The sequence below is a fragment of the Telmatherina bonti genome (assembly GCF_933228915.1).
Source record: "Telmatherina bonti genome assembly, chromosome: 23".
Taxonomy (NCBI): Eukaryota; Metazoa; Chordata; class Actinopteri; order Atheriniformes; family Telmatherinidae; genus Telmatherina; species Telmatherina bonti.
Window position 1 is genome coordinate 11,043,091 of NC_136632.1, and position 23,517 is coordinate 11,066,607.

Sequence of the window (23,517 nt, forward strand, 5' to 3'; positions counted from 1 at the left end):
GCGCTTTACGACATGCATGCTGCAATACATAAACAAACATGGAAAAAGATGGTAGCATACGTGTTTCAGAGAAGGATAGTTCATTAAAGGATGACCAATCAACCAAAACCGATGAGCTTGTTCCCGAGAGAGGGGAAAGTTCTATTGCATTGATGCAGTTTGGATATAAAAAGACCGACATGGAACCGACAACAGACTAGCTCACAGTCCCAACAACAGACTCCAACACAACTAACTCATTTTATCACCTGTGCAAGAATCAGGACAAAGAATACAGAGAGTCACTGAGCAAAAGCCACAAATGCAGCGTCAAGTAGCGGCGAAGAGCTCATAGTAAACTCAGGACGCTGCATCAGGTGTTTCCCCATGAAACGCCAAACGGCCATAGTTCCCACAGATGGAAGGAGATCACTGCTACCGTTGCCAAGCACATCTGACAAGAAACTGATGACTGACACAAAATTATACAAACAATTTTGCATTGTTGTGTACATCGTTATGGGGATATAAAATGAGCTATGTCGGCATATGAGATTTTGGTCATATTGCTCAGCCCTAATATAAGACATCTCTAGTAATCAGTAAGCAGGTATACTATTGGTAAATCCAGCAGGTATACTATTGGTAAATCCCATTTAAGGTGGGATGTTAAGTATGATGAAAGCCAGCTAGAACTATAGGTGTGTCAGTGTTCATGCTGATAAATTTATGAAGAGTTTACCTCTGAGACATAAACAACCTGAACAAGTCCACACAGACAGCTCCAACTGTAATTTTATATTCTGAAATGAATACAGGTGTGCAGTGTCAACATTAATCTTATGAAGCTGCCACCTTCAGCACCTCACTGACATGTTTTCAGTATATTAATGCTTAAAATATCATTTCATTGCAGTCCTTATGTATGGTTCAGGACCTCAAAGAGAAACTAGCTGGACAGCAATTTCAACACTTGCTTCCTGATCCACATGACTTTTAACAAGTTTTGTGGTTTGGTTGTGTAATTGTGTTTCTTGCATATCTGATTTAGATTTTACTAATTAGCTTCAGAAGAGGCCTGTAAAGTTATTATTTCTGGCAGAAGTGATAGTGTAAAGTGACAAAATAAGATCTTGTCTGTATGAATATTTCTTTAACCCAGCCAACCCAATATTACTTGTAGATTCCCAGAAAAGGCAGCAAGCAGGCTCAGCAAAGTTTTAAAAAGTCTTTTTTTTTTCTTACACAATGCCTAAACAATCATATCTCTGTCTTGCCTCCCTCCCTCTGTTCCCTGCTGTCTGCGCCTCTTTCCATCTTCTGCTTGTGGAACTATGACTCATTATTTCTCTCCTGTTTGAGTTTCTGTTCGTGAGCTTTTTTTTTTTTTTTTCATTTTGCATACCCTGGTTTTTGCCTACATTCCCTTTTTGTGTCTTCTTTCTGAAGTAGAAAAAAAGATAAAAAACTGATGATTTATTTATCGCTTTTATCGTCCCAGACTTTTAGCGGGTGCATCTCTGTGTGTTGGGAGTGTTTTGTATGCATGTGTGTGTGTGTGTGTGCGTTTCACACATGAATGCTCATCGGTAACAGATGGTCCTCAAACCTGTGTGTTTACTCAGCCAGGATGAAGAGGGAGAGAAAAAGGGAATAAGGTAAATACAGGGAGTGATAGCGGGGGACGAAAAAGCAGATGGACAGAGGGGAGGGTGGCAGTATGGATTAGCAACGGCCAGCAAGATGCACACGGAGATGATTTCACTGAAAAGAGAGGAGCAAATGGGGGCCGACTTCCATGCTTGGGTTCTTGTATAAAACTTTAACTCAGATGTTGTGACAGTGACACACTTCTCCCTGCTTCAGACACAGAGTTTCTGGTGGGAAGAAACGGAGACAAGAGCCATGTGAAACTGAGAGAAACGTCAGTTTTCTCTCCTTTTTTTGCACAAGGCTGCGATTTTTTTCAAGTTTTACCCTCTCGCTCTGTACACTTCCTCTCTCTATGTGAGTGTGTCCCTGCGGTAGCCATGTCTTTCCTTATAAGGAGTGAGTCTGGGTCGAGTTGTTGGGGAATGAAGAGAATTACAGGGCGGTCACTCCCCCTCTTCTGCTAAAATCTACCAATCTGCTGGTTTGTGTCTTCTAAACTTACTCCTTTTCTTTCTCGTATATTTTTATCTTTTCTTTGTTTGCTCTTTCGTCTCTTTTAGCCATACTTATTTTTGTCCTCTTCAATTTGATATGCATCTTCCATCATCTTGCTCTCATTCTTCTGTTCCTTCCAACCACTCAGCTTTGTTAAATTTTATTTCCTTCCTTTATCCTCAGAGAAAGACAAGAGAGTGTGTTAATCTGACTGTTGTCTAATGCCTGAGTGGGCGATGCTCTTAAACTCCTCACAGCCATCACACACACACACACACACACACACGAACATGCGTGCACGCGCGCGGCATGACCACTGGCTCCGACACTGCATGTGTGTATCTCCGCATGTGGGCATTATCGTGCACTTTGCTTGTTTTCGCAGTCATCTAAATGTGTGTGCATGCGTTTTTCTGTCACTGTGTGTCTGTTTGTGAAGTGGGGGGAAGCATGACTCACCCAGCGAGAGCAAAAAAAAAAAAGAAAAGCGAGGGATGAGACGGAGGAGTAATAACGAAAGGATGGTTAATATCGAACGACAGATGAGCAGTGGCCGGAGGGAGGGATGACAAGCAAATGGAAAATTTGTCTCTATAGTCACAAACTGATACAGTCCCCCCACCCCTCTCTTTCTGTTGTTTTTCCTCTGAAATCAAATAATTTGTTTGCATCTATATTTCTCCATTTAATTACACTGCATGTTCTCATATTTCATATTGAAGATATTTATTTTATTTCTTCAGGTACTGGAATCTTTTATCTTTTGAGCCTCAGTCGCAATTTCTCTGATTCTGCAGCTACGCAATCACAAGATAACACAATTTCCAACAGACATGAAGAGAAAAGCAACCCAAGATTGATTTTATTTTTATCATGTACTACATGAAAATAACCCACAAAGGAAAACAGTTGTGCTAGCCCCTTTGGGAAGTGTCACAACTTGTAAACATTTTTTGTTACGACTGGAAAATGCTTGTAGTTTGTGAGATTCTGGGTTCAACTTGCACGCTCTGCTCTTTTTAACTCTGATGTGTATGGAACATACCATTTAGGAGCTCTATGGTGGTTTGTGCATAAAACACAAGCTTTTTCCTTTTAATTGTAGTTGTGTATATTAGTTTCTCTAGAAATAAGGTATTAATTGAATCCATCCTTTATGCAACATGTGAACTTTTGCTTATTTCAGGATATTTGCTAGTTATTACTTTTGCTCATACTTTTGCTGTACCTGTGCACTGAAGCTGTGCTGCTTTGCTGGAATGATATGACTGGCATTGGCAAGTAAACAAATGCACAAAAACAAAGTGTGTTTCTCCAGACTGTGTACTTACTGTAATCTTACAGTAAATTTGAGCTGACTGTTGATGCAACACGCAACATCACCATTTTCATTGTCCTCTGTGTTTACACAAATGTACATGAAATCTAAAGTTTAATCTAGTTGCTACGTTTACATGGGAGTTTTAATTTCTGCTTAATTCCAAATAAAAGTTAATTCTGCTGTAATCTTATTAAAAATGACCATGTAAACACTTAATTTCTGATGCAAATTTCTATTCGGAATCAAACTTAATTCCGATCTAAGTGTCTGGTTTATTCACATTTTAATTCCAAGCTATTTAATTCCTCTGTCATGTAAACTTTAATTCCACTCTAAGTTAATTCCGGTCGTTCTGCGCATGCTCGTTAACTTGTCCTGTCCTGATGACACACGTTGTTTTGCCTCCTGTGTTCGGTGGTCTGTCTTTCTTCTCCTTCTCAGTTACTGCAAAAAGTCAAGTAGTATGCTGATGTTGAGCTGGTACTTCAAAATTATAATAAAAATAGCGGTGAAACTGGTACTTATTATGTAGTTTTAACAAGTTACGACTGAAAAGACAAGAAGCAGGAAGTGAACTTTATTTCCAGTAAACGTCATACGTCACAGGCACCCTCTGTCCAATCAGAACCCTTCCCAACCCGCTGCTCTAAAGAGGAGGATGTGTTTCATGTAAACCTTCATTTGGAATAATTGTTTTCATGTAAATTTGTAGGAGAATATTTTAATTCAGAATCATTTTAATCCCAAAATATTAATTCCGAATTAAAAAACATCATGTAAACGTAGCCAGTGTGTCTGTAGCTGATACTCCAAAGGATGTTTCTGCTTCAACTATTCGATGTCTCCTGCGATGCACTGGCGAGCTGTCCAGGGTGTACCTGCCTTTCGCCCTAAGACTGCCGGGATAGGCTCCAGCTTCCCCACAACCCCTAATTGGACAAAACGGTTAGAATAATGAATGAATGAATGTTTGAGGACTTCTCCTTAAACCCAAGTTTGACTGCTTATTTCTCTCATTTATTTAAATCAATCTTTTTTACATTGTTTTTTTTACACTTGAGATAAAATATGAGTAAATGTTAGGATTTATACTCTCATTAGATTGGGTCCACATTGCTAGCACTGGGCTGGACCCCCTGTCTTCTTCAGAACTGCCTTAATTGTTGGTAGCATAGATTCAACAAGGTTTTGGAAATATTCCTCAGAGATTTTGCTCCACATTAACATGAAGAATCACAAAGTTGCTGCACATCCATGATGAGAATCTCCTGTTAAAGATGCTCTGTTGGATTGAGATCTGGGGCCTCATTTACGAAGCTGTCGCACACACAAAACCTGGTGTACGACAATTATAGTCAATATTTGGGATTTATCAAAACACGACTTGGCGGTAAAACGTCCCTACCTCCACGCCAACTCTGACCCTGGCGTACGCACAAAATCTGGAGAAACGGGAAACGGCGACACCAAAGGCAGAAAATAAAACCAAAGAAATTGTGTGAAATTTGATACATTTGTTCAAAATCAAATATAAACCTTTATGCAGAATGCCGTACATTAACAGCATTTGCAAAAAAACAAAAAACAAAAAAACCCCGCACATTTGATATTGTTCCTCCACCACGTAAAACATCAACCACTAAAATCTGTTCTGAAACAAAGCAGTGCTACGTGTTATAAAAACCATTTCACACAATAAGTCGTACAGAAGCTGCCATAATAATAAAAGTCTAAATGAATAATTGCATTAAAATGATGTGTCGCCCATCATTAAGCTGATCGGGGTGTTTCCCCCGATATAAAATGCACCCAAATGCGTAAAGGCACACAGTGGCATATCTGTCCCTGCAGATGAACATGGCGCATGGAGACCCTGGAGTCCTTCCAAAGGGAAGTGACTGACAAGTCGCGGCTGCTCACTCCTTTTTCCAACCCAGAGCGCAGAACAGAACTATGTTCTCCACAACCAGCACGGTGTGGTGGTGGTGGTGATGTCCATCCCGTCTCCCCCAGATAAAATATTTTCACATTTTACAACCTCATCGATTAGAATTTCTTCCTCATTTTCCAAAAAATTCCTCTTTTTGTCTTTTTTCCCTGCTGAACCGTCATGGAAATGAGCTCAATTAATATTTATCAGGGGTGTTCACCTGACCTTTTATGGCCAACACGTGGGCGTGACAAGATGTGCACAACATTTAGTGTTGATCCTGATTTATGAAGCGAAACAGACGTGGGACGTGCGTGCGCACTGCTTTGTAAATCGGGAAGTTTTTTTGCGCTGCATTTCCTGTTCTCCGTACGTACGCCACCTGTAGTCAGCGTTGCTACGCACAGTTTGATAAATGAGGCCCCTGGTGACTGTGGAGGCCGTTGGAGGACAGTGAACTCATTGTCATAGTGGAGATGATGTGAGCTTTGTGACATGGTGCATCATCCTGCTGAAAGTATCCATCAGATCATGCTACACTGTGATCATAAAGGGATGGACATGGTCAGCAGCAACACTCAGCTAGGCTGTGGTATTTAGATGGCCAGTCTCTGTTTGTACGAGGGACCCAAAATGTGCCAAGAAACTCTCTCCCACACCATTTCACCACCAGCAGCTTTAACTGGTGATGCCAAACAGGATCTATGCTTTAGTGTTCTTTTTGCCAAATTCTGACAGTACCATCTGAACGTGGAGCTGAAATGGAGACTCATCAGTGCAGCAACATGATTCCATCTTCTCTGTACAGTTTTGGTGACTCTGTGTGAATTGTATCATCAGTATCCTGTTCATAGCTGATAGGGGTTGTTACACACCCAGTTGTCTTCTGCAAATCCCATCTGCTTCAAGGTTAAAAGTGTTGTGTGCTTGGAGATGTTGTTCTGCATTCCTTGGTCGGAACCAGTAGTTATTTACTACGGTTATCTTTTTATCATTTCCAACCAGTCTGCCCATCCTCCTCTGAACTCTGCAAGCAATGAAACAGGTGCACCTGATAAATCATATAATCATGTAAGTGTGAAGAAATGTGCAAACATGAAGCGATTTGCCCCACGCTTTAGATTTACTGCCAAAATTTGTTGCTTTACGATTCATTTGTGCAAATATATTGAAAACTGAGAGTAAGTTGCATCAGTAGTCTGTTAGAAACTGGAAAGCAATCCGTTTCTTCAGATATGCACGTTTTAGCGCCATTGTATGGCTCCTTAATGCGTCAACTTCACATTCATGTGTGTTTGTGTGTCTGTTTGACTGGAGCAGTGACCCCCCCCTCCTCTCCTCGATCCTCTGTGGAATCAGGAAGTGTCTGACAGGGTCAAAGTTGACCATGCCAAAGACGACTCAGCAGAAAGTGCGAAGATAAAACAGAAAGCAGCCTATCTCACTGTCCTCTTCTTCTGTTGCAGCCAAACACAGTTAACAACTCAGTTTTTCTCCCTGTATCGCTCTTATCTCCCACTCAGTTTGTTATTTTCCTCTGGCTTCCTATGAAATGTCCCTCCCATCTCCTTCTCTCCCTCTCGTGGTCTGGCATTTCTCAGCTCTACATTCCAGCTGTGTGAGTGTGTGTGTGTGTGAGTGTGTGTGTGTGTGCGTGCTCTGCTTCTGAATTCTTCATGTAGCCTTTTGAAGTTGTGTGTGAGCGCTCATGCTGTATTTGCTTGACTTCTTGTGGAAACTCGCTAATTTGCATTTGTGTGAGTGAGACCACGGAAGCTTTGTGTATGTTTGTGTGCATTATTTTTGTAGCCGCGACACGCTGTTAGCTATGTGACGTGTACGTGTGTGACAATAATGCATGCAGACATGAAGGCTCATTCCTTTAATGCTTAAACAGCGCACTAAAAAGGAGATGAATCATACTATATGTACTGTATATAAAGTTTAGTAATGAGGATTGGGTTTTTTTTTTCTTCCTTTTGACACACCACACTGCTTTTGTCAACATTTTTTCCTTTTATTCATAAATGCGGCAGCAACTAGAGATTAGTTTTAATTTAAGCCATCTAAAGCTCTTTGGTGATAAGCTGTTAAAGCTGCAGTCTGTTTGCAATAAGTGATACAACTCAGATCCCCTTTATGCTGCACATTCACCCGTTTTCTTTGCAGATTACCTTGCATTGTTTTTCTTGCATTATTAATAAGTCACTTAACTTGATATTTAAATGTAGTTCAGTGAAGCTTTGGCATATTTATGTTGCATGGGTGAGTCTGCTTGCATGTGAGGGAGGAGCCATTGCAGGCAAAAAGAATATGAAAGTGAAGAAAATGAGGCTTTCCGTCCCTCTTTCCTCTTTTAAGTCTTCAGGGAAGTCCTAGAAATGTCAGCTATCAGCTAATGTGAGAGTGTGTGGGGTGGGGGTTATGAGTCAGCAAACCAATCCACATTCTTGCCCAGTAATAAAACAAGAGCTGAACTTATAATTATTTAAAATATCTTAGTTATTCATCTTTTATTTGTGTCAGTAGCGATGTAGAAGTGATGGCAGATGCTGGGGAGATGCTGCCCGCTCTGTCTCAACACAAAGCAAGGCTTTTAAAGAGACAACTGCTGCAGTATTATCTCATTACCTTTAATCTTTTTACTTTCTGTGTGTCTGTTTATGGAGGCAAACAGTACATCGCTGCTGACTATCTGCTTCTTTTGCTTTTAACCTTTCTCTCCCTTCATATCTAGGAATTGTTTTTCTTTACCTCCCCACTCATCTGTCTCTTCCCTTTCATCTCCTTCTTTTCTTCATCAGTGTAGATAAACAATAATAGCAGGGAAGTGATAAAATGTTTTCTTTTACTTCTTTAACTTTCCTTCACTTTCATTTTTTAATCTTTTCAATCTCCTGTTTACTTCCGTTATCATACATGCGCTTCTCTCTCAGCTCTTCGCTACCTGTATTATTTTATCTCTAAAAATACTCCATAACTCTTTGGGTGATGACCTGGCTGCAGTTCAGGTTATGTGTGACGCATTTTAATAGTCTGGGGATATCACACACACACAATGAACTGCATTTGTCTGACTCAGGGCTAGTCATGTCTTGTCTTTCTCAGCCATGATGGCTGCAGTATTTATCTGTCAGTACAGTTTTGTAACACATCTTTCAAGATGAAACTCATACTGCACTGTGTAAAAAAAAAATGTTTTTCCACTTCTGATTTCTTTGTATTTGGTCTTTGTTACCAACTGGGCTCACAGTGGTAACAAAAGAGGGAGTCAAATACAGGATGAAGTATTCCCATTCTCTTTATTTACCGAACTTATTCAAAACAAACTCATAATGGGGTCTGAGTGTGTAAAATATCAGTAGTGACATGCTGTGAATGGTTGTGTGAACATGTGTGCAATGCTGTTCAAAAATGCAACCCAAAGCTTAACAAATTATAATTACCGTGATGGTAAGAGAAAATGCTGCCCAGCCAGAGGAGAGAAACCCAGGGAGTGAGTCTAGCAAAAGCAGGCTTTATAAGTTAAGCCACTCCCACCTCTGCAGGTGCATTACATTCTCTCCTAATCACACCTAATACAAACAAACTGAGATGGCAGGCCATCACAGTCTTCCAATGACTCAAATGACCTTGTAATATTTTAAGCTGTTTTAGATAATAGTTCTATGTTTTGTTTAAGCTTTTATGGTTAAAAATACCCAAAATTTAAAGGACAAACTGGTGTTGTGTCCATATGTATCAGAAACTAGTGTTCAAAAGTAATTTAAAGCATTTTCTTACTTAACCAAACACAAAAACGCACAAATTGTTCACATTTCTGAAGATGTATGTATAAAATTTGCCAATGATATCATAGTTTGACTGGCATAAAATGGGAGTTTGGCATTGACAAAGTGCTCTTAGCTAAAAACTTGGCAAATCTTGCTTGGTGTGCAGTCTGTTCTCGAAAAAATTTAGGAAATTGGAAAAGAGGAGGCCAGAATGAAGGAAAAAAAAGAAGAACCAGACCTAAAAAAAATTGTTTGCAGCAGATGAACAGTATCGATGTCCTTAAAAAACAGTTAAAAAAATTCACTAAAGACTTGTTACAAGATCTGGGAGATGCAATTGGATCTTTAAGCATCTACTGATGACTGCAGCCTCTTCAGAAATGATCTCTATGGAAGTACGGTTGTCAAGAAGTCATCCTTAAACAGGGAAACAGGAAATGGTTTGACACAAGAACTGGAATAAAAGCAATGGCTTACAGTTGTTATGGAGTGATAAATCCCCCCTAAACCCAAAACTCGAAATTACCAAATCAATGTAGAATTATATGTACAGTGAAGTGAACAAAAGGTATCCAACATGTAAAGAAGAGCTGGAGAACTATTCCCGACTACATTCCAAGAAAGCTTGTTGAAGGTGGTCAAGAATAAAACCGTTTACATTTCAAGCTTGGTGTAAGTGTAAAAATGGAAAAGAGCCATTTCCATTTTCTCAGTTTTATATAAAAGAATGAAGAGCAGTAATGTATGCTGCCTCAGTCTGTCAGTCACAAGTTACTTAAGATCAGCCTTGATCCAAATCATTTATTGGTTTAAAGTACAAATTTGTCATAATGGGATTTATTTGTTTAAACACTTATCTAACGTGCACTTTGGTCACCACATTTTCTTGGGTCGATTCTTCAGATTTGGATCAGATGTCTCAACTGTCTCTCAGTAAGCATTAGAAATGTCTTTCCATGCTTTCTTTCAAGAGACGTTTTCAATACCTCGAATCAGGTTTCTTTTAGAATAAGATAACATTTCCAGCATTTATGTAAAGCAAAGCTTTGAAGGCTGTTTAAATTACAGAGCACAATTGTCTGAACATCGTGTAGTGACATCGAACAGTAAAATTGTGGATTGTAACCTGATGATGCTTCAACATCTTCTTGTCATGCATATAAGAGTATATAGGAGGAACTTCGTTGGCCAGTCACACACACAAAACACGAAATACTCTTTTTAAACGCTGTGTGTTTGCCTGTTCTGGTCATATTAGGAATCCCTTTTCTTTTTAATGTCCCAAATGAATGTCTTAACAAGGTCTTATTACTAAATGATTGAAGGTTTGATTCAACATTGACCATGCTAAGGATGTTTAACCTTCAGCACCAGTTTTTCTCAGATCATAATAATAGAAAATGACCAAAGGTTTGCATTGTTACAAGTTTACAATATTTACATTTAAAAATCAGACACAAAATAAAAAAAAACTTAAATGTGATGAACAGAAGTTTTTCCTTCTCCTTACCTGGTTTGCTTGATTTCTTTTATTGTATTGCGCATTGCAAGGGAAGGTTAATGTCAGTGGATGGGTGAGGTACAGAAATTAGTAAGCATACTTTTAATTTTAAAAGGTGTGGATCTGAACTATATCACATAATAATGTAATATATTTCACTTTATACAATAAAACTTATAATGTGATAGTTTCAGGTTTTTAAAATAAACTATAACGTTATAACTTGAAAAGGCCCCACACTTTTTTTTTTATTAGGATAACAGCTCTACGCTTCCTTACAGAAATAATGCTGCAGTATGCTGTAAACTACTCAGTGTCAGAAGAAAACAACGACCACTAGACTCAGTTCATTTAATCAGATTAATGGAGAATAGAGAATTTAACGGACAAGATCCAGGAACATAAAAAAAGACCACAATTCTCATTTTCAGGTAATTTAACCGTGTTGAATTTAGTTAGGAATATTCTGCCAGTAGAGCTCCATAATATTTTAATGCTGGAGCTTTAAGTTCTTCAAAAGATGACATGGTTGGTACTTTTTTTCTAAACAATTCCAGTCCCCAATAACTGCAAAATTAATGAAAGAAAATGTACAAAATCAATACTTTCATGCCGATTTAAGCCTAATATTGTGGTCTGTGTTTTTTTTCTCACGGTTATGCCCAGTACTGTTTTAGTGACAAAAGGACCATCAACAGAAGCAAAACGCTCTTTATAACTCTAGTTTTACCACAAATTACCACCCTCTTTGTTTTGATTTAAATGCTCCCTAAATGCACTTTGAATGGATCTTTGATCAACATCCACGCCAGACCTTTGCAAAAGTTTTATTGTGTGATTGCACCATACAAGAGTCGAAGTCTTTAACTCCCCCCCACCCTACCACAACCTCCCAGTCCATATGCTCATAGTTGTTGACTGTTCTCCTCTGTCTCTCCTGCCAGCATCTCCAGTGCACCATCCAAGCTTTGCAAGATGAGCTCCGAATCCAGCGTGATCTCAACCAGCTCTTCCAGTCCGACTATTCAGAAACCGGTCGCCTTGGAAACCAGTCCATTTCCCCTCAAGAGATGACAGAAGAGAACTTCCTGCGTCTCCATGGCGAGTATGAGCGACAGGTCAAAGAGCTCTTCCTCCTGAGAAAGACTTTAGAAGAAATGGAGCTGAGGATAGACACACAGAAACACACACTAACTGCCAGGTAAATCACTTGGGGAGAATGACAGCATGCCAAAATGCTCATGTTGCTGACAAATAAAGCATCACAATGATATTTTTATTGTCTTTCAGGGATGAATCGATAAAGAAGTTACTGGAAATGTTGCAGAGTAAGGGTCTGTCATCAAGGGCAACTGAGGAAGACCACGAAAGGACGCGGCGGCTCGCTGATGCAGAGATGACCATCCACCAGTTGGAAGGCCTGCTAGAGCAAAAAGACAAAGAGATGCTTCAACTCAGAGAAGTACGTGTGTGTGATTGTCAAAAAAGAAGCAGAAACATTTGCAGGCAAGTTTTCCCATCTGTACAGGGGTGTGTCTTTGTGTATAGCCAGATGTCTTCAAATCAGAGCATGTCATATCCAAGCAAGGCCCTTGGCAGCTAACAGGCTTGGCACATAGTTCAACACTGTAATTCAACACAGAAACATCCACACACACACACATACATACACACATGCGTGCACAAACAGCTAAACAGGAATCTGCACTTGATCCTATTTTTTCTCTTTATTTTTCTTCCTTCTGCCCATTTTGATTTCCTTTCCAGCTTCATTCTGAGCTGTTTTAACTCCATGTTTATTAAGCAATCCTTTTTTAATACAACAGCGCCCCCTCCTGGTCAGATATTATTAAAGAACAACATAAAGATGGTCAATTTTTTTGTCAGAAAGTCTTTTTATTTTTTTGCAGAAACCTTCTTAAGTAACAAAATGACCCAAAACTATCCATAGCAGCCATGATGAAATCTGTCTGGACCTCCAAACACTAAGAAAATTAGCTTCTTTCTTCTCTTTATTAACTTATTTTCTTTATGAAAGAAGTTAACCTTAATTTGTCCCAAAATTAATTTTTATTGAGGTATTTCTCTCATGGATGAATAAACATGGGAAGAGGAAGGTGAGTGTAAATAAAATGAAGCAACAATGTATTTTACTTTTTCTTTCTTCTTTTTAGTAAGCCAAATTTTTGGCTAATTTAGCTGTTTTGCATCAGCGTGTTGAGTCCAATAGCTAGAGTATTCAGTGTTCAGTTCCATGTGAAATATGGCTGTATGTTTACCTCAGAGTGAAATGTTAAAAGGAAAGAGGATACATTAATTTTTCTTAGTTGAACCTTTCCATGTTGCAATAAAAGAATCAGTTTTCCACCCTCAAAATGCACGTTTTAAGAGAAACAATTTATCTTGTTATTGGGGGTGTAAAGATAAAAAGTTAAATGTCTATTGCCAGGTGTTAGCTTTTAAATTGACAAATAGAATATCCTTATAAGGAAGCATTTTCCCTGGAAATTTAACGTTCTAAGTGCCAAAGATGCAAAATTACAACAAGCGCCTGGCCATGTCCCCAGGAGATCTTAAACCTGCTACCACTTTGCACCACTAGATGGCAGACTCGCGCCTCTTAAATGTAACACAATTGGTAGACGAAGGGAAGGAAGGGAGGCAAAGTGAGGGGAGGGTGGGAGCTCTTTTCATAATTTATAAAGAAATAGTGTTTGAAAGACGCCACACGAAGCCGATGACAAAGCCCTGATAGTTGGTGATGCACAGTGGATTTACAGAGAAAGCAGCAACACATCAAAATGCTTTTTCACTGTTGATGAAGAACTTTCCCAGACCTTAGCCATCACTGATTCTGGAGGAGCTGCACATTGGAATAGTGGTTAGCACTGTGGCCTCACAGCAAGAAGGTTCGCTGGTTCGATCCACCGTCCAAAGACATGCATGTTAGGTTACTTGGTTACTCTAAACTGTGATGGACTGGTGAGCTGTCCAGGGTGTACCCTGCCTTTTGCCCAAAGCCTGCAGGGATAGGCTTCAGCTTCCCCGTGACCCTGAACTGGATTAAGCGGTTAGGAATGAATGACGAATGATTCTGGAGGGGTATATTTTCCCCCTGGGGATGATGATTGGGATGACATCTAGCGGCTGTGAAAGGGATGCTGAAGAAAGCTGAAGGAGTATCATAAGTCCAATTAGAGCTATAAATATCAATGATAATGGCTAGGTGTGTTTTGAAAATGAGGAAGTGCATCACAGGTGGACCAGACAGTTTAAAGAGACAACTGGATATTTCGGAAACTTAAGATTAGATAAAACTCTGTCACCTAAAGGGTTAATGTGCCCATTAAACCTTCTTCAAAGCTGTGGCATGGAAGTAGTTTTTGAGGCCCCAATGATTAAGATTACATATGATTTACCTTTGATTAAAACTTGGACAACTTATCAGATGGATACTTAATGCCCTTTTGGAAAATTAAGTGCAAAGACCAAAGGAAATATTTCTTTTTTATTTAAATTTGATTGTATTGTTTGCAGACCACAGTGCTTTGCAAAAAGACTTGATTTCTTCACGTCTTTTAGATATTTTTTTCTTTTTAATCAGCAAAATGGAATTGCACCAAATTTCAAACCAAAGATTTATTTTTAACCCCTGAAAAAGTTGATGTTCAGGTAACAAGGAAACTAACTGGTTAAATACCAAACAGCTTTGATCAGATGACGGTGTGTTTATAATAACTGAGCACCATGAACTAGTGAAAAAATTAGAAGCAATTGGATCGGGAATAATTCCACTTTGTCCTAGATTTATTCCTCCTTAATAAGAATAGATGGCTGCTCTGGTTATTCTTTCCTCTGTCATTCCAAATGAGACATTTGGAGAAGTGGAGAATCCCTTTCATCATGCTGTCTGTCTTACTAGTTGTTGTTTAGCATCTCTGCATCCACAGTGGCACAACTATCACAGCCATGTCAAGTGTGAGGCTTTCTGCATTAAACGATGTTGCAATCGGCCAAGAACTGCAGGTGCAGAGCTTTGCAAAACCTTCTGCACATGTTCCTATGGAACAGGGCTAGGCATAAATAACTTACATAACTATCAGTGCTAATTTATTACTGCATTACCTGAAAAATAAAACCTGTTAGGAGTGAATCAGCTTAGATGACCTGAAATGTTAAAAGACACTAAATTCATTTTTATATGGATGTAGCTGTTATTAAATGTTCCAGTTTTATTTTGTTTTGCTTGAAAAGTGTTGCTTTTGTCTGTTTTTTCCATATTTTTTTTAATTTGTTTGTGCTTTTCTGTGCCTGTGGCGATGGAGCCCCCCTGTCTCCTTTACATATGTGGGTTTTCATGCTTTCTGGCTTCTGCATTAGCTGTCTTTGTTAGCCTCTAAGTTTCCAAAGAAAAGCAGTGATGCATTTACTTCTACATCCTCCCCTCTGCTTTCATTCCCTCCCTCTCGCCTCCTCTCCATCTTTTCTTTTCGTGCCTTTGCATCAACCACTTCACCGGACTCTCCCTTCTGGCTCATACTTCATTTGACTCATGAGTTGGGATGTTGTAACAACCATCGGACCGATAGGATTTTGTTTAGTTTTGCTCCGTAAATCAGTGCAGCTGAATCTTTGGAAGATTTTCTTTTTTTTTTTATGATCATTATTTTAAGGAAAGGGAATTGCTGTGTATCACAGTGATAGTATCTGATGATAAGCTAATATTTGCTTATGTTGGAGAAGCTACCGATTGGTTTTCAATCATTTAAAGTTTAAGAGACTGGATTTTATTTCTTTTATGACACATTCGGTTCCATTTGGACTTTTAAACATTTTACTTTTAACTTAAAACCATTGACTTTGAAGCGTGTGAGGTAATTTACTGAATCAGCGTCACTTCAGACTGTCAGATTTGATCTCCTCCTCACATATACTGTTGGGCTGAAACAGGGTCAGCTTAGTTAGCATCATTCCTTGCGGTTGCAACGATGTTCGATGGCCGAATCGATCCAAGGAGGCTAAAAGCTGGCGCTTCCAGAGGGAAACATCTCCTGCCGGCCTCTCCTTCCTTTCCTGTTTCTCCATCCATTCCTGTTCCACCTCCTTTCCATGTATCTCCCCCTTTCCTGCCCTCTCCTCCTTTCTCTCCATCACACCATCCCCTTCTCTCTTCTTCTCCCTCCTTCCCAGCCCCATCCCCTCCCCCTAGACGTCACTCCATCCATCCTTCATCTTGCCCCCCCCACGTGCCCTGCTTTGTTGTTGCATCTTCAGTCCATCCTTCTCACCATCCTCCCCTCCAGCACTCTCCATCCTTCCCTGCTCCCGCTCCGAGGCCCACACCCGCCATCCAGCCCTCACGCCATCCCTTCCCATCAGCTGCTCTTGCCTCCTCTCCCCGACCTTCTCCTCCGTTGCTCCATCCCTCTGTGTCATCATCTTTGTCATCTGCTGACCAGCGTGGTGTGTCTGTCTCTCAGGAGCTGCACAGGAGATACGAAGCAGCTCCAGAGTCAACAAAGACCAAGGCCCTGCAGACGGTCATCGAAATGAAGGTAAACACTCATTTCATTTCAGCCCAATATTTGAAAACTGTTGCTGTATGTCCTGTTAAAAATATACAAAAAATAATATCTGCTTAGGTATTTTAAATCCAGTCTAATCTGCATTTACAATAAGTACACAGTGATTTATTTAATAAATAAATTGCTGCTGCTGATGCACTGAATATGAATAAAATATGTTTCTATTAGAATATTTTCTAAATCTTTAAAAGCCCTCCAGAATGACAGATCTGGCATTGCTTTGTTAAGGTGCTTTAAATAAAATTTTAAAATATTACTTTTAAAACTAGCCTCATGTCTATCTGCAAATAATAAAATCCACTGGGTATGCTTAAATACCTTCACACACCAGGACTGATGCAACATGAAATTATCGACATTTCTGTCTATACCCACAAATTTTGATGTGAAATTGTGAATAAATGATGAAAATTGTAAAAAAAAAAACTCGCAGGGTCCACGGCAACAGTGTGCTGATACTGCAAAAGAAAAGACAGAAAGAGGCGCTGGGTTCATCCTGTTCCAGGAAAAAGAGGAGAACTTGTGGATTGTTTAATTCAGGATCTAAAGCTGGACCACAGCTGCTTCAGAATGGACTTTAGCATGTCCGTAGGACAGTTGGAAGATCTGCTTTAGCAGCAAGCTGCTTGCTTTAAGAAGCAGAGAAGAAATAATGAATACGCTCGACCATGAAGTTTGAATGAAATAGCAGCGATAAAGTGACCCCTGCATAGCTTGGTGGGTAATCTATCAGTCAACACGCCCTCTCTGATTGGTCAGTTATATATCTGCAAGATGTAAATATTTTTTAAAAATCTACCTCAGTTTGAAAAAATAAAACTCGAAAAATTGCAGGACAGATTTTCATTACTGATCTGAACGTTCACATTGATTTGACATTGACTCGATATATATATATATATATATATATATATATATATATATATATATATATATATATATATATATATATATATATATATATATATATATGGTTCAGTGGTTACTCACCAGTCCTACAAATCTGATTTCTCTATTCTGCTTTTATTAATATATATATATATATATATATATATATATATATATATATATATATATATATATATATATATATATATATATATATATATATGTATATATATATATATATATATATATATATATATATACATATAAATAAAAGCAGAATAGAGAAATCAGATTTGTAGGACAGGATATATATATATATATATATATATATATATATATATATATATATATATATATATATATATATATATATGCACATATAAATAAAAGCAGAATAGAGAAATCAGATTTGTAGGACTGGTGAGTAACCACTGAACCATATATATATATATATATATATATATATATATATATATATATATATATATATATATATATATATATATATATATATATATATATATATATATATATATATACATATAAATAAAAGCAGAATAGAGAAATCAGATTTGTAGGACTGGTGAGTAACCACTGAACCAGGGGGATTCAGAGTTCCCTTGTAAAGGTAGACAACTATGAAAGCAGCACTTCAAAAGGCCTTGGGGACTTTCTAAAAGACATATTACTAAAAGACATGTTATATCCTGGGGGTATAACCTAACAGCCTACATCTTCTGACCAAATAAACAAAATAAGGTTACCGTAGTAGAATGACATCTTCAGCAAAATAGTAGAAAACAACAAAAACTCCTCAGGCTACTCCTGAACAAAAACCTCTTCCTGATTGCTCAGGATTTAAAGTTTTGCACCAAAATAAAAAAGATTTAGGACTTCAGCATTCCCCTGTAAATAATAGTAAGTGATGGGTCTGGATACTTTTATTTTAGTTACTTTATTTTGCTAAAATAGCAAAAAATAAATAAATAATAAGAAAAGTTATACAGACAAAGTACAACTGCTGGCAAATGTAGATTGTGCAGGTTTCATGAAATGATTACAACAGTTTATTTTGGGCCATTTTAGATCTTAAACTTGTTGGATCATCTGAAGGATTTGACTTTCGTCCACTATTTTACATGCTGATGACTCATCACAGCCGTGCTAATTTCAGTACCCATCAGGCAATCAAATCATATGCAGACAACATGACAGTTTTTGGCTTTATCTAGAGCAGCAATGTGAGGAATTACAGGAAGGAGGTGAATTTTTTCACTTAACTTGAGCCTGAATGATAAAACAGGGACTGGTGACAGACCTCAGGAGGAAATGACCCACTCACACCCCAGTACACCAATATGACAGTGATGGAGGAGGTGCAGAGCATAAAATTTATTGGGGTTCCTGTAACCAACAATCTAAACTCCCTCAACTTCCTGAGAAGGCTGAGAGGACAAACCCATCAGTCCTCGCCAGCTCTTACACCATCCAGGCTGCTGAAAAGCAACGTCTCTTTTCTGCCATCAAAGCCGCAGATAAAAAGGTTCTGACCAGAGTGGCAAGGTCAGCAGAAAGAATGATTTGGGTCACACTACCACGTATCGAGAACCTGGACTAATTAAGAACCCAACTCAGCTCATCTGGTGTTATAGTTGCTTTCTGCAGCTTTCAGCCTGTTTCACCGCAGCCAGTTGGTGTGGTTTTCTCAGAGCTTTTTTTCCCAACTCAGACTGTTTAATAACACAACAGTATATATAATATATGCAATAAAACTGGTTTGTTTATAATATCTCATTATTGATGATATGTAGGGCCTAAGTGAATCAGTATGATATTTATAAGTACATCTATTGCCAGGATGCGAAGATCAGCTCGATGGAGCGCGGCATGAGAGAGCTGGAAGAGGAGGTGATGATGCTCAAGTCTAATGGCGCTCTGAGCAGTGAGGAGAGGGAGGAGGAGATCAAGCAGATGGAAGTCTACAGATCCCATTCCAAGTTCATGAAGAACAAGGTAATCAGTTCATATAAACATTATCATGGAAATACACCTAAGCCTCACGCTGTTTGTCTTCAGGCTCTGTGCTTCAGCACATTCAGCTTAAATTAAATAATTGAGTATTGACGTTTGTAGATTTTGTTGTTTAAAGAAAATCTCTTGAGCCTCTCACAGCATAAAGGAAACCTTCTCTTCTTTCTAACTTGGTTATGATTTGTTGCATCGTTTCTCATTAGAAAAACAAACACAAACATTCATTTAAAGAATGCAAAGAGCTTTTTAGGAATAATAGTCTAAAATGAACGTGTCGATCACTTAACCTGACCAGACTAAAGGCTAAGGCTGTGGCGATAGGCTTTTGTCCCGATTCGATTTGATTCCAATTTTTTGGTTGCCGTTTTGATTTAAATTGCGATTCTCACCAATCTTTGATTTTACTGATTTTTGTAGATTAAAAACAAAAAAAATGTACAAAACATTTTTTTGCTTGTCATTTGTGTTGATTTCAGTTTGGAAAAAAACAACACAGTAGCCAGATCATCATTCTGCTGCTATAATGCCCAAGAAGACAAGTAAAAAGATCAATAAAAACAATAGAAATGACAAAAACCTTATTATGGATTATATATATTTATTTGAAGAAAAAAAAAATCTTTAAATTGTGAAGCAAAAAATCCTGATATTTTTTTATTTGATTTTTTCACCCTTACTAAAGACAGAAAGACACAACAGAATTTAAGGAATTGCGACACGAGAAAAGATTCAATAAATGATTTTACACAACCTGATAAATAGAATTATTTATATTTTTGTCCCCAAATCTTTTCAAACCCCCTAACGGGATGTTTTATGCAATAAAAGTACAACACTGATCTATTTTAACGGTGATGTAAATAAAATTAGAAAACAGGCCCCTTAATGCAGCTTTTAGGATCCGTTAAAAATGCTAAAGAGGAAAAATGTTATCTTTCTCCTGTTTCTGTCTGCATCGTAGATAGCAATAGATACATGGAGAAAACCTTTAAAGTGGAACTATTATGTGCATTTCAGGCTAATTTATTTTTATTCCTGAGACCAGAAGGGCTGGGATTGATCAAGTTATTGTCACAAATAGCTTTATTTACTTCAGACCGACCCTCTCCATAGGCTGTCAGATCAGCCTGTGGGCAAAACGAGTGGATTGAGACTCTTCCGCATTAAGCCCCGCCTCCCACCACTGCACTACATCGAGAGCGCGCACCGTAACTGCTTTCGCCGTCATTGTAACATCTCATAAACAGAAGGATTAGGCTAATATGAACTCAATAAAACACAATGTCAACACATAGCATACAGCCCTACATGTTGGAACCTGAATCAGACCCTGAAAACAAAGTGGAAAACAGCAACCCACAGCAACGAATGCAGCAGGATGTCTCTCTTTGGTAAACTCACCAGCCATCGTTGGAAATAACTTTATCCCACGTTTTCCACCCGCCTGATGTATTTGTACATGCCCTTGTTCACCAGTAGAAGGTAACCAATCACCGAACCTTATCCCCCGGGATGTCACAAGGATTTCCAAGTAGAAAAAAACTCTCTAAAACGACGCGTTTTTTGTCGCCATGGAAACCAAACGGAGAGAGTGCTGGAACTCAAACTCAAACTCAAACATGCGTTTAGGTGATAAAAAGCGGTGCCGTTCACATGTCTGATGAGGATTCAACACTGTAACACTGTAGAAAACTCAGAAAACTCCAAACACCATAATCGCACCCCTTTAAAGATTCTGTCACGAATGCTGTCAGCTTTTAATAAACCAGAACCAATCTGATTGGGAATGACTGAGTTCTTTGTCAACAGAAAGATGATAATTTGCTGGTTTTGTTCAGGACAGTATTCACAAGTGTGTCCTATGTTGTTTAGATTAGAGGTTATTACAAAGGTTGCTCAGTGAAATTATCAGCCATGATAAGAACTATTTAAGTTCTCTAAATGCGATCAGTCTTTATGATCTCCTTTATCACAGCAAATACTGGACTGTCCTTGATAAAAGCACATAATTCTAAATTTTTGTAACCCCCTCATTCAAAGTGCTGCTTGATTTAATTTCATCCAGTCAAACAAATAAGTCTTACAAATAATAAAATATCACAGGTGGGCAAGTGTGTTTTTTTCCATTTTTTTTAAGGTTTCTATAATTTCTAATCCTGAATTTAAAGACCCAGTAATCAGTATCTTGCTATAATTAAATGATATAGATCTCCAATCAAAGGTTTAGACCCACTTTCCCATAAAATCCAGGGGGTGCATGAGTCCCAACCTTTGCTTGGTGGTGTTTATGATATAGCTTTAATAAAAATAAAATGACAAGAGCATATTTGATAAAATACTTTCAACAATAAGTTGATGAAAACGGGCAATTAAAACGGTCAAAATACTTTAAACTGAATGTTTGTTTCTATTTTCCACCCTTATATCCTATGTTCCTTTTGTAATAATCAAAACTGAATCATTATTTTTTGTCACGTGTTCGGTGGCGTTTATTTGACAAAATTGACAGCTGACATGCAGTGCAACATGGGTAGATCTCATGTCCCTTTCTTGCAACTCTGCCTCTCTTCCCCATTTGCTGGGAAGAGCTAAGAGGCGAGGAGACAAGCACAGGTGAGACAAACAAAAGGACACGCTAGCCTGATACGAAGCACCCATGACGGCCTCCTCTCCTGCCAGGTTGAACAGCTGAAAGAGGAGCTAACTCACAGCCAGTCAGAGAAGGAGGAGCTAAAGCAACAAGCCAATCAGCTTCAGCAGGAGGTGTCTGCAGTAAGAGACGCACCTCTGTGTCTATTTGAGCTTTCTGTCCCTTTTTCTTCTCTCTCTCTGCCTTTCTGTCTCTCTCTGATGGGCTGAGGATGCTTGGGTAGTCCCTCAGTAGAATCCCAGTAGTGTTCAGACAACAGAAAGCAACTACAACACTCAGATGTCCACTGTCCACACAACAGCTGGATCATGACATTAAGCTTGCTACTTAAAATTCTTCTGTAAATTTCATGGTTCCTAACCCCAAAGCTGGCTAAACATGACCAGGATTTCTTTAACTGCTCTGTTTTACGTCACCCTGACAACAGATATGTGCCACAATGCTGGTTATGTACCTAAATAGGCCACTAATTCTGCTTTTGAGGTAGCAAACATGTTTTCACACTCTGATATGATTTCTTACACAATATCTAATGGTATTTATAGTGCACCTGTAGCGTTAGCTCATATAAGCAGAGCCAGGTATTTATTTCCAACGCTGTGTGTGTGTGACATGTGGCTTTTGACAGAAATGGTTGTTTCTACAGTCTGACTGATCCAGCTGCAGAATTTAAACAGACTGAATCCAGCAGTGCTGAGCTGTGGGTTTCGGATCTCTAACCTGCTTCTCTTTCATCTTGCATGAGGTTTCTGTGAACTAGTCTGGTAGTTCAGTTTCTGAGTGGATTTGCTTCAATTTTAATCAAAGAGATTTTTCTAGTTCCTTTTAGTTTGGGTCCGTTCTCTTCATCTGTACATTTCCACACATGCAACATACAATTTCAACAAAAAGTTCCAGTGTGTAGCAGAAGTGTCTGCATTTGCATAAAGCTGCATGAATAATTAGAATAAATAAAACATGCTAGTTTTATTCAAACTTAACGCTGGTTCTGAAGCACGTTTTTAACATTTTTCTCATGGTTTTCTCTGCATGCTTTACTGGGTAGAAAAAACAACATTTAGTTTGTTGCATTCAGCAATTTATGCAAATAGATGGGTTTAGAGTCTACACACTGGACCTTAAAAAGGATTCATTTTATAACCTCAAGCTAAATGCAAGAAAAGACCTGACTATTTAGCACAAATGCACAACCTGTATACACACTGCAGAGACTAAAACTGCATGATGTCCATGTGTGTCTAACTGTTGATTGCTTTTCAGATGAAACACTGGTCAACCATCTGAGATTTCATGAGCAAAGTGGTTACAAAGGAACAGAAATCCTCTTGTGATTTCTTCTTAACTTTAAAGGAACCCATTGGCACAATGCAAAAACAGTCTTTTTATGGAATATTAGACATATTTTCTCCTTTTATTTTACAGAGCAATAACAAAAACCTCCAAAAGCTCACTATATTATATAGATATAAGAGAAGAGAGGCAGACATCCTGTAACTGGCTCTTCTTGTCTTTATACTGTGTTATTCAGATGGACCAGGCAAAGCAGGAGCTGAGTCGTAAAGACAGCGAGTTGCTGGCTTTCAGGACCAAACTGGAGACTCTGAACAATCAGTTTTCTGACAGTAAGCAGCATGTGGACGTACTAAAAGAGTCACTCACCGCCAAGGAGCAGAGAGCCGCCATACTACAGACGGAGGTAAAACCTTTGTGC

At 38.6% G+C, this 23,517-nt stretch overlaps 1 protein-coding gene across 2 annotated transcripts in view; it reads left to right on the plus strand.

The window, feature by feature from the left end:
* The window catches only part of LOC306773437 (ELKS/Rab6-interacting/CAST family member 1-like), a 164,278-nt gene that overhangs the window by 27,691 nt on the left and 113,070 nt on the right, over positions 1–23,517 (plus strand). Inside the window, exons 5-10 of one of the 2 annotated variants that reach the window (XM_079263249.1) lie at positions 11,597–11,853; positions 11,943–12,114; positions 16,133–16,207; positions 18,983–19,138; positions 21,836–21,928; positions 23,335–23,502. In XM_079263249.1, coding sequence (XP_079119375.1) covers positions 11,597–11,853; positions 11,943–12,114; positions 16,133–16,207; positions 18,983–19,138; positions 21,836–21,928; positions 23,335–23,502 — 921 coding nt within the window. The remainder of the gene's footprint in view (positions 1–11,596; positions 11,854–11,942; positions 12,115–16,132; positions 16,208–18,982; positions 19,139–21,835; positions 21,929–23,334; positions 23,503–23,517) is intronic. The other variant, XM_079263250.1, reaches the window with a different exon arrangement.